The 18,706-nt window shown below is 42.0% G+C and overlaps 1 protein-coding gene across 3 annotated transcripts in view; it reads left to right on the forward strand.

The window, feature by feature from the left end:
* The window catches only part of TEK (TEK receptor tyrosine kinase), a 105,511-nt gene that overhangs the window by 38,006 nt on the left and 48,799 nt on the right, over nucleotides 1-18,706 (forward strand). For all 3 annotated transcript variants that reach the window (XM_042912225.1, XM_042912223.1, XM_042912224.1), the window contains exons 2-4: nucleotides 6,336-6,647; nucleotides 16,519-16,629; nucleotides 17,502-17,654. In XM_042912225.1, the coding sequence (XP_042768159.1) occupies nucleotides 6,336-6,647; nucleotides 16,519-16,629; nucleotides 17,502-17,654 (576 nt within the window). The remainder of the gene's footprint in view (nucleotides 1-6,335; nucleotides 6,648-16,518; nucleotides 16,630-17,501; nucleotides 17,655-18,706) is intronic.

Consider the following 18,706-nt stretch of genomic DNA (forward strand, 5'->3'; position numbering starts at 1 on the left):
ATCCAAAGCACTTGTATATCAAAGCAAATTTCATAACCCAAAAAATATTCATATAAAAATGATTACAATACGGTAATATAATACAAAATAATAAAGCAAATACAAAATATGACAAAAAATAAGTTAACCTGCACTACCTTTGAAAACCTTCATGGCTGGTGTGAGGGAGACAAGAGAGAGGAGGGTTATTGTGTAGGAAGAATTTCACTATCACTAATGGAATCACTGCTGGCTCAATGGAATTTTTTTCTGCATACAATGGGGGCCATTGTATACGCTCGCACAATGTTGACTACAGTAAAGAATTAATAAACTCTTGTCATATACTGCATTTAATGTAACTGGCAATAAGGCAGCAGAAGAAAGAGTCTATATCTGCAGGCAGCCTGACCTAGAATGAAGCAAAGCATTCCTAAGCTTCCTCTTGTATGGAAAAGCAAAGGACTGTCCACAGGTGCTTAGAAATGACAAAAAATACACAAGAGCCAGTTGTGGACACCTTCCAACATTTTGAAAAATCCCAAATTTCTGCCAAACACCGTGGCCTGAGATTGAGCATCTGAGCAAGGGAGATGATCACCAACAAGCCCTCAGAGAGAGAGAGAGAGAGAGAGAGAATAACCATTGGCTCAGTTGTGATCATGTTATGTTTGGCATCATGTGCTATTCATATTGCAAAGCATCGCTTGCTTATCAAGTTAAAATTTATTAGAAATGTTTGCTCATCTTGCAGAACACTTACAGAGCAAGTTACTCACAATCCAAGGTTTTACTGTATACACCACATCTTCTTTACTCATTCATCAGTCTATGGGCCCTTGGGCTGTTTCTGTAATTTGGCTGTTGTAGATAATGCTGCTATAAACATCAGGTGCCTGTATTCCTTTGAATTAGTGTTTTTGTATTCTTAGGGTAAATACCCAGTAGTGCGACTACTAAATCATAGAGTAGTTCTTTTTTAAAATGTTTTGAGGAAACTCTGTATTGTCTTCCACAGTAGCTGCACCAGTTTGTATTCCCAGCAACAGTGCACAAGTGTTTCTTTTTCCCACATTCTCACCAATACTTGTTATTTCTTGAGATTTTTATATTAGCCCCTCTGACAGGTGTGAGGTGATATCTCATTGTGGTTTTGATTTGTATTTCTCTGAGGATAAGTGATGTTGCACATCTTGTCATGTGTCTGTTGGTCACCTGTATGTCTTTGGAGAAACATCTGTTCATGTCTTCTGCTCATTTTTTAATTGGGTTATTATGATTTCTTGGTGTTGAGTTGTATAAATTCTTTATATGTTTTGGATACTAACCCTTTATCTGATAGGTCATTCGCAAATATCTTCTCCTATTCCATCTTTTAATATTGTTAGTTGTTGGCTTTGCTGTGCAGAGCTTTTTTATTTTAGTGTAATCTAGCAGTTTATTTTTGCTTTTGTTTCACTAGCATCAGGAGACATACCTAAAAAGAGGCTATTATGGCCAGTATCAGAAGAATTACTGCTTATGCTCTTTTACTGGATTTTTATGGTTTCAGGTCTCACATTCACATCCTTAATGCATTTTGAATTTATTTTTGTGTGTGGTATAAGAAAGTGGTCCAGTTTCATTCATGCACGTTGCTGTCCAGTTTTCCCAGCACCATTTGTTGAAGAGACTGTCAGACTGTCTTTTTCCCATGGCATATTCTTGCCTTCTTTGTTGAAGATTAATTGACCACATAATTGGGGTTTATTTCTGGGCTTTCTATTCTGTTCCATTGATCTATGCGTCTATTTTTCTGTGACCATTTTTAAAGAAAAATATTTCTCTTTCTTGGTTTTTGAGGTATTATTCAGAGCAATGTTGAATGAGAAAATCGAAGTGCAATTTTCAGTGTACCACATGCAATTTAATAAGCAAATGTTACTGTGAAAGATTAGATGATGGGCTGTATAGCACACCAAAAATAGAATGAGCAAAATGACATTTTAGGATGTTGTTATGTCTCCACTGTGATGGACGATCATTTGTGAACTTGGCGGATGCCATGTCATGATGGCAGGTAAATAAGACACATTTTAGGCAAATATTGAGAAGTGTTTGCAAGGTCTTTGCTAAGGAAAAATAGTACCAATCCCCAGAATATAAAAGCTGTGTGAAATTCAACATGCAGACTTAGTTACAGCAAACTTAGCTTTGATGAAAGAAGTGTAATGAACTAAGTACTAAATTTGAGCAGAGCCCTTCAGACTAGGCTCGTGGCAAAATAGCTCCACAGTGGTCCCCAGCAGGACTTAGAGAAGACCGTGCTGTGATGGAGGAAAAGATGTGAGGCACGGTTGCTGATATTGTTGTGAGCTCAGATGGGGGTCTGTCTTTTGGCCATTTTTCTGAGGAAAATGTCCCTAGTAGCAGATTCCTCTGTGGCACCAGCTATGAGACTGTAGTCACACCTTTCAATGTCACTGGCTGAACTCTTTCAAGAAGCCACAGGCCACAGCTGTACCCATTGCATTCGGGCCCCTGCTCCATTATTCTCTTTGAGAGGCAAAGTGTGGGGGGCACCTTCGTGGCTCCGTTGGTTAAGCGTCTGACTTGGTTTTGGCTCAGGTCGTGATCTCACGGTTCAGTTCATAGGATTGAGCCCCACATCGGTCTCTGTGCTGACGGTGTGGAGTCTGCTTGGGATTCTCTCTCTCTCCCTCTCTCTCTCTCTGCCTCTGTCTCACTTGTTTGCATGTGCGTGCATGCACGCCTCACCTCCTCAAAATAAATTAAAACCCCCCAAAAAGCAATAATTTGAAACAAAAAGAAAGGTTAAGTGTGGCTATTGTTCTTCTCTCTGTTCTTAAATTTTTTTAAACCCGTGTTTTTCCCTCCGGCATTGTGGAATGATGTCACATTTCCTATTAGTCCAAAGAAGAAAGAGAGAATGCATTATTTGGATGCAATCCAAGGAGATTTGGGGTAGATGTGGGGACCACTGATGAGAGACATATATATTCCTGTGGCTCTTGAATCCCTCCCAAATGCATCTTTTTAAGGGTAGAGGAATAACTTACTTTTTACATTTAATTTTTATGTGTTGGTATTATTCCAATGGTTCAAAAGCAGCATATATAAGTACATGGTGAAAAACCTCCCTCTTACCCTGTCCCCCAACTACCCCACTCTCCTCTAATGGATCCCTCTTGTTCTCAGTTTCATGTGTCACCTTCCAGAATTTCTTCAGGCATACACAGACAAGTACAAATATGTGCTCTTGTTTTGGGAAAACTAAAGATTTTTAAGATCCATCCCAGGAATCTGGTAGTTATTTCGACTCATTTCCAAAGCTCATATACAAAATCCTTCTGATACTTTATTGTAAATGCCATTACAAAGGACAGAGAGCTCACTGGTGGGAGAGGGCTTCCTGTCCCTGGCATGCTGAGTAAGGGTAGGAAAGCATTGCCAAGTCTGGACGCTCGTAGTACACAATCTCCCTTTCTGTCACTCAAAGTAGAGGGAGACAGCTGGGAGGAACAAAAGGGAAAAGAAACCAGATCCATACCCAGAAACCATCTACAGATGAAGTGTGGCTGTCTCTTCAAATCAACTGCTTTCTCTCTTATTTCCTAAAGCCATTAAATAAACCACAGCCAGTGCCAGTGCAGTTCAGTGAGTTCAGAGCAGATCCCTCGGTCTTGGCAAGCCACCCAACTGGTCCTAGAAATGGGGCTGGATTGAACCGGAGCTGAAAGAATTACAGTGTTTCCTTCCTCTGATGACTCTCTAGGGGGACATGCCTGGAATGAGTGAGCGCAGGAGATGAGGTGGTGTTCGCTCAGAGGCACAGCTGGATGTACGTGTGGAAGTGGGGGCTGTGCTCCGGTGTTACATTTGCAGGCTGTAATTCCACTGCTAGTTTTCCTAGCTTATCTTCTCTTACAACATTTTCCTTATCCCAACCACTGTCTGTTCTCTGGAGATCTTAAAGTTACCATTGAGGCTTGATGCAACATAGATGCTACAGGGTCAGGCTTGGAAACTCATTCTAGGCGAGGTTTTCTCCCTCAGTCCCATGTACTGAGTTAACATTTACATTAAGACTTCACTTTGGCATTCTTCCTAATTGATGAGAAAAAAGTCTAACTCCTAACCGAATTATTCTCAGAACATCACTACATGCACCCAACATTGGCGGTTGCCATTAGAAAAAGTTGTGTGAGGACTTCATGGCAGATGTAATGCTTACCATAAGCAGATGCTAAAAAAGTTCTCATAAATGGAGACCAGTCAGCTCCCATTACTCAGCAATCATTGATCACCTCTCTGTGGCATTTTCTAAAAATCGTAGCATTTACTTTTTAAACTCCATTAATTCTCAAAACAGCCTTTTACGTATGGGCAAGAAGGTCAGTTTAGACTCAGAAGAGTACTTTCATTTTTAACCTTACTATTCTAGAAGTGGGAACGGTGAACTTGAATCAGACAGATCTGGAATAAAATCTGCCCATCCATCCATCCATCCATCCATCCATCCATCCACCCACCCACTCATCCAGCAAATGCTTAGTAACCCTTTACATAAGGGACCTAGGCAGGGTATTCCTATACATGTCAATGTGAACAAAATGGCTTCAATCCTTGTATTCATGGAACTTACCATCTAAGAAAAGAGAAAGTAAATAAAATAGTCCCAGAGTGTGGTAACCGTTATGCGGGAAACAAACAGGAGGCCGTTTAGAGGGTAACAGGATGAGAGTGTACAGATAGTGTAGATCAAGTAGGTAGGGAAGCCATCTGTGAGAAAGGTGTTTAGGAAGAGGCTCCAAGGGTGAGCAGAAGTTAGTCATGCAACGAGCGGAGCCAGGTGCAGAGATCAGCATGTGCAAAGTCTTTGAGGTAGGAGAGGGCATAGTGTATCTAAGGAACTGAAAGATCTATGGGAGTTTGAATTCTAGCTAGGACTTCAGTAGCTGTGGAAGACAGAATTGCTACTCAATCCTTTGAGCCTTCATTTCCTCATATTGGAATGTCAGATAATGGTGCACACCTCATGGGGTTGTTGGGAGAATTTAATGGGTATTCAAGGAAATAACATGTAGTCTACTTGAATCGCCTGACATCTTCACAAAGGTCTCTGAGACCCCAGTTGGTCCTTGGCACCCAATGTGATTGACCTGTCCAGCCTCCTGATCATTGTATGTAGACTTGGGGACCAACCATCACGTGGACCAGAACATCCTCCATCCCTACTTTTTCACACTCAGCAAGAGGAGAGAATGGGCACAGATTTCATTTGTTCATCTTAAAAACTTTGGACCTCAAAAGAGAAGTAGGGAGAGGGAAAGAAGAGGAGGGACAGAAAGTGAAAAGAAAGGATTTTATTTTCTCAAATGTGCTTCATTATTTATGGAATAACTATTAAAGACCAGATAGGATTTCTTAACTACATTTGGAGAGGGTTGAGGTTTGGACATAGGTGTTCAGAAAACAATAAAGAGAGCTGAAATAGTGGTTATTGTATGTAGCAGACACAGACAGTACTTAGTAAGTTTTGTACTTTATCTCCTTTAATCTTCACACGAATCCTGCAAGGTGGGTCTTATTAGCCTTGTTTTAAAGATGAAGTGAATGAAGCTCAGATAGAAAGGTGGACCTCGCTCAGTCCCTGTCTTGTGGGACTTAATATGGAATTGGACAAGTCTTTGGTAACAGCGAGAGTCTATAAAGTTAGCATGCTGTGTGTAGAGTTGATATATTTTTTAGAATGCTTTATTGTGGCAGTACCACATTATCATTAATTTTTTACTTTATTTAATTTGTTTTGAAAGGAAGAGCAGATACCCGTGTGAGCAGGGCAGGTGCAGAGGGAGAGGGAGAGAGGGAGAAAGACAGTCTTGTGGGGTTTGATCTAATGACCATGAGATCATGTCCTGAGATGAAATCAAGAGTTGACTGCTTAACTGGGCCACCCGGGTGCCCCTATCATTAATTTTTAATAATAATAATTATTAATTATCATTAATGACAATAATGCTATTATCATGAATTTATCTCAACTCAACGAGCATTTGCTGAATTCTTAACTAATGTCCCAGACACTTTAGTGGGTAGAGATTCTTAACACACAGCTTTGTCTTGGGGATGGAGAATAACTGATAGTTCATTGTAGTTAGGGTGTGCAGTGGAGCAGGACTGGTTAGAAGCGTCTGAGTGATGGTCACGGTAAAGAGTTTTGGATCTTGTCCTATGGAAGAGTAGCATTAGAAAGACTGCTCCCTAGCTATTTTTAGACAGGGCTTTGTAAAAATCAGTTCATCTGTGGGGCCATGATAATAACCTTCCTCATAGATTATGTGCTTTCTTTTTAGGAACAGTGGACAGTGCCATGGACCTGATCTTGATCAATTCCCTACCTCTCGTGTCTGATGCGGAAACATCCCTCACCTGCATCGCCACTGGATGGCGCCCCCATGAGCCCATCACCATAGGAAGGGACTTTGAAGCCTTAATGAACCAGCACCAGGATCCACTGGAAGTTACTCAAGATGTGACCAGAGAATGGGCGAAAAAAGTCGTTTGGAAGAGAGAAAAGGCTAGTGAAATCAATGGTGCGTATTTCTGTGAAGGGCGAGTTCGAGGAGAAGCAATAAGGATACGGACCATGAAGATGCGCCAGCAAGGTAACGTGCCCTTTAGTCGTGGGCAGGTGAGGTGTGCTGAGACTCACACACAACTTTTGTTTTGGCAGTTGCTCACTCAGAGACTGGGCATGAGCTGTGTGAGTGTGGAGCTTGAAGACCTTGTCTGCCTCGTTCCAGGCGTTGCTTGTCTTTGATACACGTATAGCACTAGAGATAAAAGAGACTGGCCAGTCCACTTCTTGCACATTCAGCCCCTCCACTAGACACTGTGCCTAGGTCATGAGATGAACTGTATTATATTTTGTACTAAGAGCTTCATGACCCTTATGGAGATCTGAACAGGTTACATGTATGTAATAGAAAATCACAGTTATGGAGACAACTAACTGTCCGTGCCAAAATATTGGCCGTTTTGAGCTTTCTCATTGAGTTTTCATTTGATTCTTTGTTTTGCTTGCCCCTGAGTATTCTTAACAGAAGTGAATGTTTTCAGGGGAAAGTGTGGTAGAGATAAGAAATTTTAAGGGGAAACATCTACCAATAACTCAGCTTCATTGGTGACTTAATGTATCGGTTTTCTGGTGCCACAGTAATGCTGTGTGTCACATGACCTCAAACCGCAGTGACATACAACAGCAAGCACATACAGCTTATGAGTGTAAGTCAGCGGGGCTGATAGGTGGCTCTACCACTCTCGACTGGGCTTTCCCACACATGGATGTTGGCTGCCTGTAGGCTTATTATGCTGGCCTTGGCTGAGCCAACCTGGCTCTTTTCCATGTGTCTGTTATCCTTTTGCAGGCTAACCTAGGTATATTCTCACAGAGATGGCACAAGAGCCAGAGAAGAAAGGGAAACACACAAGGCTTCTTGAAACCCAGTCTCAGTAGTATATACTCTCACTTCCGTCTCATTTTTTATTGCCCAAAGACAGTCAAACAGCTGAACCTAAAGTCAGAATGGATGGGCATCACACAACCAAATGGCAAAGATTATGGTGACAGGGAGGGATGAAGAATTGAGGCCCTTTTTGCAGGCGGTATACTATTCTTGGAAAGAGACCATGATTTCATTCTGAAAGTTGAATAACCACACTTAGCTCACAGAACACCAGAGCTTTGAAGGGAGATGTTGAGGGCCTTTTGCAAAGGGCGCAGGGGGGCTGGGGGCCAGGAGGGAAGGGGGGTCGTGTATAACTCTTTGCTACCACTCCCCAAGGCAGTGATGTAATAGAGACTTTCTCCCAAGATACAAGTGGCTCTAAGCTAAATCTTTAGGCCGATCCTGATGGCAGTTGGAGGAGACAGTGTTGTGAACATTATTTAATGATTCTATTTTACCCCAGGACTCCCAGGCCTGGCCAGGCAGGTAGACTTCTGGTATCTTGGTGCTGCCTGCTGGGAAGATGGTACAGAATTCCAGCAGAGATGACCTTTCCTTGTTCTGACTCAAATGATCTGGCCACTCAGTCATCAGCCCTTTTTACTGGGCTGGTCATACCTTTAGTGAAGGAGTCCTTTCCAAATTGATGTCATCATAACCACAGGGACTGTGGCCTGCGAATGTGTCATTTCATGAGATAATGACTGTGTAAACTCTTCGGGGTTTGATTTGTAATCATAAAACTGATCCAGATATATAACACACTTCTACACATTTCTCTTATTGGCAGGTGGTGGTTGTTGTTGTTGTTTGTTTTGTTTTTTGTTTTTGTTTGTTTTTTTTTATATAGGAGTCTGCATTGTTTTAGACCAGTGTTTCTCAACACTGAACGTGCTTATAAATTTCCCATAGGTCTTGGTAAAATGCAGACTCTGGTTCAGTAGGTCCTTGAGGAGAGTCCTGAGATCATACATGCCTAACAATGCCCCTGGTGATCAGGTGCCTCTTGTCTGTGGACCACACTTCCAGTAGCAAGGGTGGAGAATCAGCCCCTAGCTGGGGTCCACCTGAAAACATTTCTTTGAATTTGCTAACATTGAATTAGAAGATTTGAAGGCAGCAAGCTCATTTTCAAGTCAAAAATGATAAAATTGCTATTCATGACAAATGAAGGAAAAGGTTTTCTTAGCAAAACTGCAATGTTCACCTTTAGATGACACAAGGGTGAGTGGGAAAAGTGCACAGCAGACATTCCCAGGAAGGCAGCTCTCCGCTGAGGGGAGAGAGTCTGAACAAAGGGATGTGAGGTGTGCCAAAGCTATCATGGCTAAAAAGTCAACTCTATTATTTTTTGCCTGTGTCATTCGGGATTTGACCTGTGTAAAGAGTTATGTCTCTTTGCTGATAATTCCCCATTCTGAATGAAGATAATCTGAGATTTGTCCCTAGTGACTTCATAGGAATGAAATATGAAGTGCTGCTGTGCTCTTTCCAGGCTGGCTTGGGGCTCAACTTGACAGTGTAGAAAGAAGAACCTGTAGAGAGTATTAAATCAGAACATTGGGAGTCAAAGACCAATGACTGTTCCAAACTGACAGTCAAGGCCAGCACAGGTAAAGGAGAACTTAAATTCAGTTACATGAGGTAAAAGCAGACTTGATAATGTGGAGATGATGCCTTTTAGTCTCCTTTCCCCTGACTTTTAGTTCCATCTCCACCATTTATCAGCTCTGTGGCCTTGGGCAAGTTACTTAGCACCTATTGGTCTCTTTTTTCATCATTTGTGTAATGAGCACACTAACAATACCTTCAAAACTGTATTCAGTTTTAAATAAGGTATCTATCAAAAGCCAGTTCCCATGAGTGCATTCATATTAAGATTTGATTGACACCACAGATGTGTTGCTAAAAGCTTGGGTGACATGAAACATTGTAGAATAAGTTACATAACAACAATAGCAGTTTGTAAATGTTGGGAATGGAATTTGAAGCCAAGTGATCCGACTGCAGAGCCTGTGTGGATGACCACCCCAAACCCTCGGTATATCCCTTCCGCTTACTGTGAACTGCCCTCCCCGATTCTGAACACTTGTTGGGAACAGAACAGCTCCAATGGAAACCCTGCAAAGCAGCCCAGGGCACAGTGAAGGTAGTTTGGGTGGGTTTGAGCTTGGCTGTGCAACTAAATGGTACCATGAAGGCAAGTTACTTCACTGAAATCATGTTTCCTCCTTTGAAAAATATCACCAGGATAGAGATTTTTCCCTGTACATTTGAGGATCAAATGAGAAGACCACCAACCTATCTGGCTCATTGTAAACGTTCAATAATTATCATAGTGTCCTGGAATAAGCAATAATTAAGTGAGACTATTTTCTACTCAGTTGTGGAAAAAATTGAATACCATTCATTAACATAATCGGTATACAAAATTTATACAAAACAGAAAAATAGGTAGTACTTTCTTTCCTGTATTCATTTTTTTAAATGTTTATTTATTTATTTTTGAGAGAGAGAGAGAGGGTGTGTGCACAAGAGGGGGAGGGGCAGAGAGAAGGAGAGAAAGAGTCCCAAGCTGTGGGTTTGCGTCCCCACGATCTGTGAGATCATGACCTGAGCTGAAATCATGAGTCAGATGCCTAACTGACTGAGCCACCCAGGTGCCCCCTTTCCTATGTTGTAATAACAACATCTCAGGGTGGTGAAAGGATTCTGTATCTTTTACCGACCATCCAGTAGCTGAAATACGGTGTGAGGAAAGTGATATCCTTTATGTGAATCAGGAAAACCTCTACAACGGTGTCTTCATGGTACTATTAATTCCCTAGTAACACATAATGGGATCTCAGAGGTGTCTGCCCAGGGACACAGCAGGATAGGATAAACATGTATCCCTGCTTGCTGCTGACTCGTGCATCTGGGGAGGAAGTGGAAAATCCATTTGAGATGTGCCAAAACATGCTTAATTTGGCTCGCACACTCCACATGGCCAAACTGTTTTTTATCAATGGCATCATGCAAAAAAAAAATCAAAAGCAATTTGTTCAAACCTCCCTGGTGATTTCATTTGGGGGTCGGGAGGTATAAATGAAGTTTGAAATATTTTCACATGCAAGCGGCTGTCTCAGAGTTTTCCATCAGGAGGAAACACAGGTTATTTCCTTCCTATTTTCATTCTAGAAATAACTTTAAGAACATCAGACCTTCCAAACACCATTTGTGAAGTTGACAGAGAGGAGCCATTAGTATCAAATTTTTTTTTTTTTAATGTTTATTTATTTTTGAGACAGAGAGCATGAACAGGGGAGGGGCAGAGAGAGAGGGAGACACAGAATCTGAAACAGGCTCCAGGCTCTGAGCTGTCAGCACAGAGCCCGACGCGGGGCTCGAACTCACGGACCGCGAGATCGTGACCTGAGCCGAAGTCGGCCGCTTAACCGACTGAGCCACCCAGGCGCCCCGCCATTTGTATCTAAATAACACAAATGAATGTGTTAAAAGCCTAAAGAAAATAGGAAAATTTGAAATCCGATCCATTCATTTATTCTTTCATTCCACGAGTATTCTTAGGTGTCTCTTTGTGTCACACATGGGAGATACAGCGATGGTAGCATGTCCTGAGTGTTTACCTGCCTGACATTCCCCCAGCAGCTTTATATACATTACTGTGTAATTAAGTCTTTACCAAACGTGTATCTGGTGCTGATTATTATGACCCTGTATTAATAGATGAGGCCTTTGGCTATTGTAACTTAGATGCATTCACACACCTAGTATCCACTGTTGGACCTAGGAAGGATAACCCAGGCTGATCCCAGAAGCCAGGCCCTAACCAACACCCTGTGCTGCCTTCCAAAACAGACGTGCCCTTGTGTCCAGGAGGGTTCAGTCTAGCAGGGCAGCTGTGCTGTTGGGGCCTGGAAGGGGAAAGTGCAGGGCATTTGGAGAACAGCCTTGGGGCACTTACCCTGGGTCCCAGGGGGTGAGTAAGGCCCCTGGAGAAAGGGACATCTACATGGAGACTGAAGAGGAGTGGGACTTGGTCAGACACAGGGAAAAAGCAGGAGCAGAGGAGGGAGGAAGCTCATTACTTGCCTGGGAGTGGTCACGTGGTCCACTGCAGACTGAACATAGTTCACAATGGCTGCAGTTAAGAGCTAAGGCTGTGGGACTGGAATAAGAGGAGTGTGGAGAGCGGGTGTGGTTCAATAAGTGGGGGCGTCTTGAGATTGTGTCTCAACTTTAACTCTTACTGTCAGGAGGCCTGGAGTAAGGGACTAAGTCACCCTTAACGCCATCTCCCACATGGGTAGACACAGGATACAACATCTTCACAGCACTGTCGCAAAATTGCACAAAATAATAATGGACATGAAACTACCCTTAGTCTAACATGAACGGAGGTACCCAAAATTGAACTCAATTATTTTACATCCCTGAGAAGCCTCTTTGTTTATAACTGTTACTATCATCGATTCTCTTCTCCGGCCCTTAAGGAAAAAGTGGATCATGTTCTTAGTTAAGTTCTGTCAGTTAATTAGCCCATCTAGATCATGTTACTCAAGTCATTTTTGAACCCAGGCCCTAGCAATCTCATTTTTAAATGAGGTAATAGGACTTCACAGCCTTTTGAGTGCTAATGTTATATAACCTAGGAGAGGCTTCCAGAGCTGAGTTACCTAGTTCAAACCCTGACTGTCCCATGAAATTGCTGTGTGATTTTAGGCAAGTTACTTAGCCTCTCTGTACTTTAATTTCCTCATTTGTAAAATTAGGATAATTGTAGTAACTATCTGATAGAGGTATTATGAAAATTAACTATGTGTGAAGTGCTTAGAAAAAGTAGTGCCTGATAGTAGGCACTATTATTTATTTATTTTAAATCCAAGTTAGTTAACATATAGTGTAATAATGGTTTCAGGAGTAGAATTTAGTGATTCATCTCTTACATATAATACCCGGTGCTCATGCCAACAAGTGCCCTCCTTAATGCCCATCACCCGTTTAGCCCATCCCCCTACCCACCTCCCCTCCAGCAACCCTCGGTTTGTTCTTTTTAGTTAAGAGTCCCTTATGGTTTGCTTCCCTTTCTCTTTTTATCTTGTTTTTCCTCCCTTTCTCCTATGTTCATCTATTTTGTCTCTTAAGTTCCACATATGAGTGAAATCATATATTTATCTTTCTCTGACTGACTTATTTCCCTTAGCATAATACATTGTAGTTTCATCCACATTGTTGCAAATGGCAAGATTTCATTCTTTTTCATTGCCAAGTAGTATTCCAGTGTGTGTATATAAGGAAATGTAGTGCCTGCTAGTAGGAACTGTTGAAAGGTGCTTACGGTTTTCACGGTACAGTCAAGTCACATGACATTAGTCTGTGTGTACTGTGTGCAAGCTGGGCTTCTGCATCATCAAAGTACAGCATGGAAGGTTGTAGACCCCTTTGTTAGTACCTGGCAGAGAATAATCAACCTCGAGCCAGGAATGCAGGACGTGGCAGGTTGGACAGCAGTGGAACTCTGCTATGATTGTTTCTACCTAAGGAAACAGGAGCTTAAAAGGCACAAGGTCTGTAATAATAAAAATCCACAGAGTGGGGATGGGGTGGGGAAGAAAAGCCCCATTGGAGTGGAGCCTCGGGGAATCTCTATTCCTTTTCAGAATACAATGCTGAGTGAGAAGTCTGGGGTTAGCTAAACAGTCTTCACACAAAGGGGCAGAAAATATAAACAAACCACTTAGAAAGGAACAACAGCATGAAATGGTCAAAAAAGATTCTCACAGGCGCCCAGGAGCATGTCTCAGAGAGCAGGAGCTGCTCCTGTTAGGATTGCTCGTGGACGCATCTTGTCAGAGTGAGAGGGCGCCCAGTGAAGTCCCCCTGCCAGTCCCTGCATGGTTGATCCACGTCAGTACCAGTGAGCAAGCTGCCACTCATGTCCATCCTGCACAGCTCAGCACGGCAGTGTTGCTGTTGGTTTATATTTGGGCAGGATACTGGCCTCTTCTAAGTACCCACAGGTTTGGCATCCATTATTTAATATTCCTAATAACCTTTCAAAGTAAATACTTTTGGGGCGCCTGGGTGGGTGGCTCAGTCGGTTAAGTGTCCAACTTCGGCTCAGGTCATGATCTTGTGGTTCACAAGTTCGAGCCCCGTGTGGGGCTCTGTGCTGACAGCTCCGAGCCTGGAGCCTGCTTCGGATTCTGTGTCTCCATCTCTCTCTGCCCTTCCCCTGTTTGCACCCTGTCTCTCTCTCTCTCAAAAGTGGATAAACATTAAAAAATAAACAAAGTAAATACTTCTACTTCCAAATTACAGACAAGTAAGCAGAGATGTTCACAGGTTAAGTAACTCATTCAAAGAGGTCTAGTAACTGGCAGAGGGTGGCCTCAAGCTCAGGACTGTCCTCTTCCAGAGCTCATGGTGCCCTTTGATCTATACCATTCTCCCTCTAAGGTTGCCCCATGTCACTGTGTCATTGCCTGCACCAAAGGCATTTATGTGGATGTCCTGGCAGGGCATCAGGCCTGGGTCAGCAGGCACAGAGGAGAATGGGCAGCTGAACCAAAAGCTGAGACCTTCTGAGTATAGTTCAAGGCATCTTCTGCCCTCACAGGGTAGCTCTCCAAGCCCATGGTGTGCATAGTACTGAATCAGCCTCTCTCAAGCCACCTGTCTGAAAGCCACAGAAGCGGCAGGAAGGAAGGCTAATTCACCCGGTGGTCCTCAGCAGGCTTGGTCCTAGGCTGAAACTCCATAGCTCTCCAAACCTTAGGGTACAAGGTGTTTTGCTATTGATTTCTAATTTAGGTGCCTCCTGGTCAGAGAATTTGTTCTATAGGATATTGTGTCTTTTTATTTATAGAGATGTGCTTTGTGGCTTAATAAGGGAGGCAATATGCCTGAACGTACGCTCACATAGCTGGGTATGGGGATCCATGAATAGCCAACAGATCTTTAATTGTGTTATTCAGATTTTTTTTTTTTTTTTTGTCCTTAGTAATTTTTGGTCTGTTTGTTGAATCGGCTTCTAAAGGTTTCTACTATGCTTGTGGATTTGTCAGTTTATTTCATTCTGTCAGCTTCTGTTTCATGGATTTTGAAGCACTGTTGTTATAGATGCTTATACAAGTTCAGGATTGCTCTTTCATTTTTTTAGAAGTTTATTTATTTATTTTGAGAGAGAGAGGGAGAGAGAGCATCCCAAGCAGGCTCTGTGCTGTCAGCGTGGAGCCCGACTTGGGGCTCGATCCTACAAACCATGAGATCATGACCTGAGCTGAAATAAGAGTAAGACATTGAATTGACTGAGCTACCCGGGTGCCTCCCATTTTTTAGTCATTATGTAAAGATCATATTTATCCCTAAAATTTTGTTTTGCCTTGAAAGTAAATGATGTTTTTCTGATATAAATATTGCAATACCAGCTTCTTTCAAATAGTGTAAGTCTGGTGTCTATTTTTCTCACCCTTATTCTCAATTTTATGTGTCATTACATTTAATGTGTAGCTCATGAAAAAAATAGATATTTTAATTCATTCTGAGATTCTCTGGCTTTTGATGTATATTTGGCATAATCTATATTTTCTTTATGCTGTGATTTTTATTTGGACTTATTCCTCTCCTTTTAGGTCTTTTTATTTCCATTTTCTCCTGCTCTCCATGTTTAGGAAAGTTATAGATTATTTTTATTTATTTACTTTTTATTTTAAAGTGAGAGAGAGAGAGATTATACAAGCCAGGGAGAGGGGCAGAGGGAGAAAGAGAATCTTAAGCAGGTTCCACACTCAGTGTGGAGCCCCACATGGAGCTCAATCCCACAACCCTGGAATCGTGACCTGAGCCAAAATCAAGAGTCAGACACTCAACCAACTGAGCCAGGCAAGTGCCCCAGAAAGTTATATATTCTGATTATCTTCTCCTAGTGGTGATCCTTAAATTTTAAAAATTGGCTTAACTTGTATGTCAGTTATAGCTCAATAAAGCTGAAAAATTTTAAAATTGGCTTACCTTAATAGAGACTAAAATTAATCACACCTCCATTCTTGTAATTGTGGCTCTCTGTAGATTATGGTGTAAATTAAGGAAATTCAGAAACTGTTGTGGCTGGAAGAATGTTAGAACATGTAATTCACACATCTTGTCCAACAAACCAAGAGACTCGGGCACTGTTATGTTCTAAGGCTGACACAAAGACAGATGTTTCCAAAATGGTTTTATAAGCCAAATGTGCAGTAGCTTCCCCAGTGTCCTTCCAGTACTGCCCAGTCCCATAACTGTGTCAGTATATGTGTGTGTGTGTGTGTGTGTGTGTGTGTGTGTGTGTGTGTGTGTATTTAATTATATATTTATATAGTAATGTATATCTAATTATATATTTATAATTATGTAACAAACATATAATTATATATATATGTATGTGTATGTGTGTGTATACTGGGTCCCATCATTGCCTTAGTGTTCAATATTCCATTATTTACACCATTAGTAATAAGTCCAGCATGATGCTAATTCCATTTGAGAAATGCTTAGGGCATTCTAAAGCAATTAGAATTATCTGGATCCCCACAACGGAAAAGGACCACCACCCAGAAGGGACAAGTCATTTGGCAAATGTTTAACCATTTCTATTCCTCTCCACTCTGAGAAAACTTGGTAGGGATTGGAGAAGGATGGCTGATTCATCGTTTTAGTTTATGGTTAATCTCAGGTCTTAGTTTGATAACACATATTAATCAGCATAAAGTCCTTTTCTCCCCCAATAGTTGTATGGGAAAAAATGTGTATATGTAGGTGGTGTGTACATTCTTACAGTTTTACAGAGAAAATGACTGTTCCTTTCATCATATTCTTCAAAACCTTAATGAAGTTTGAAACCCATTAGCTGTCATTGTCTTTTAGATCCTACACTTGAGCTGACTCCTGGCAAACGCTCGCCCTCATCTTCTGAATTCGTAGTTCAGTTGCTCCTGGAGAAAGTGTGTCCCCTCATCTCACTTGTTTGTTCTCTCTCTTTTAAAAGCTTCCTTCCTACCAGCTACTTTAACCATGACTGTGGACAGGGGAGATAACGTGAACATATCTTTCAAAAAGGTGTTGATTAGAGAAGAAGATGCAGTGATTTACAAAAATGGTGAGTATGTGTTTTGTTTCCTTCCAGCACCATGATGTGAGACATCAGATAACGCAAAACATGTTGTTGGATCATTACCCTGGTGCAGTCTGGTGGGCAGATGTTTGAAGTAAAGCGCTATGATGCAAGCCCATTGAATTTTATTAAAGAAGCTCTAATAGGCAGTGTGGTTGGTTGCTTCATCAAGCAAAGTACAGATTCATATACGTATATGAATGTACATACATTTTGTATTTATGAATGTGTAATACGGAATTGTGAATGTACAATAAAACCCCATCATGATGTGATGAGTGAGGTCCCAAGTCCAGCCATGTAAAATGTGAGGTTGTTTGATTGCGAGGTTAAGGAGATGACCAGGCTGAGACTGGAAAGCCAACTGGCAGTGGTTCTGGGAGTCCAACTGTGCTGTACAAATCTGTCCAGGTCCAACTATGGGTTTGGCACCACCTGGTGGCATTTGCCGGACCCAGGTGAAATATTGATGGGGACTATTCTGAGTCCTATGGATGGATGGGACTTCCAGATTGGTGTAGTGATTCTAGGTACCTCCTGGTTACTTGGTTAGTTGACAGGGGTACCTTTGCCCGTTCATCTCTCCCTGCAGAAGATAAGCACTTTAGCTTTACCTCTGTCTTCGTATGTTTGGTGGTAGATTGCGTAGACTAAACTGCCTGCTCTCTCACCGTACCTTTCTCACTTTTTGGGAGAACATTGAATAGCTCAGCCTTTTCATTCTTCTCCTACATCCACTATGCTAGAGCACATTTTCTGTATCCAGTCAGGGAGAGCTGATGAAATGGAGAGGCCAGATGGGGAGACAGGAGTGTCTGCGTGTGACCCACTGTTCTCCACCTTTCTCCCTTCACCAGGTTCCTTCATCCACTCAGTGCCCCGGCACGAAGTACCTGATATTTTAGAAGTGCATCTGCCTCATGCTCAGCCCCAGGATGCTGGAGTGTACTCAGCCAGGTACATAGGAGGAAACCTCTTCACCTCGGCCTTCACCAGGCTGATAGTCCGGAGTAAGTGATTGAGAGGCCACAGTCTGTAATGATTTGGTTGTTAGGATTTTTAGTTACAAGTAACAGAAGCTGACTCTGGCTAATTAAGCAAAAACCAGGGATTGGTTGAAAGTATATTAAGGACTCTTAAAAATTGGTGGAACAGCTGACAAGCAAGTTTCCAGAAAAGATAGGCCCCAGGGAGGATCTGGGGCCCAGCATTGGTGGTGGCAGATGGACTCTCTAGGATGCTACTCTTAGCCTAACTGTGCTTCAGCAATGTTTCTTTTACTTCCAAAGTTTGAATTCCCAGGGTAATGAATCAGACTGGCCTAACATATGCTAGATGTCTACTGGCCTAGACCAATGAGCTATAGTCAAGTGCAGAACCACATACCACAGTGCGGGCCCTAGGACCTCCCACTTGAATAGCAGCATCATTCCATAGGAAGAGGGAATCACAGTGAATTGGGCAGTCTCCCTGAAAGGTATCTGCTACGTGGGGAGGAATTGGGTCTTCTAGGTAGGTCTAATATGTAAACATTAAGTCTCCTATAAATCCCACACTTTACAGATCATGTAACACTCAAATGGGATTTCTGTTTTCATGTTTGAAAAATGTGCATGAAGTAAAACTAGTAAAAGCTCCCCCACCCTCTTACAACTACCAAAGTGGGGAGTAACCATCCACCATTAGTTTTTATAAGAGATTGATTTATAGAGAGAAAAACTTGCCTTGAATTTTCCCGGCTCTGCCAAGCCTTCATGCTCTTAAATACCCAGACCTAAGTATTTGGGCCACTCTGTCATTCTAATGATCGGAATCTCTAACTCATCAACAGTTTTGCTTTTGCTTTGCATTATATTCATTTATTCATTCGTTTGTTCAACAAATGTGTATTGATCATAACTCTGTGTCCAGCATTGTGTTGGTATGAAAATACAAGGATAATAAGATGAATCCCTGTCACCTCGGAATGGTAGTAGAAGTATGAAAAGTGTGGTTCATCTGGTTTGGTCAAGTGAAATCTCCTTTTATCCCACTGCTCTCATGGAGAGTCCAAATGGCAAAA

The sequence above is a fragment of the Panthera leo genome, chromosome D4, assembly GCF_018350215.1.
Source record: "Panthera leo isolate Ple1 chromosome D4, P.leo_Ple1_pat1.1, whole genome shotgun sequence".
Taxonomy (NCBI): Eukaryota; Metazoa; Chordata; class Mammalia; order Carnivora; family Felidae; genus Panthera; species Panthera leo.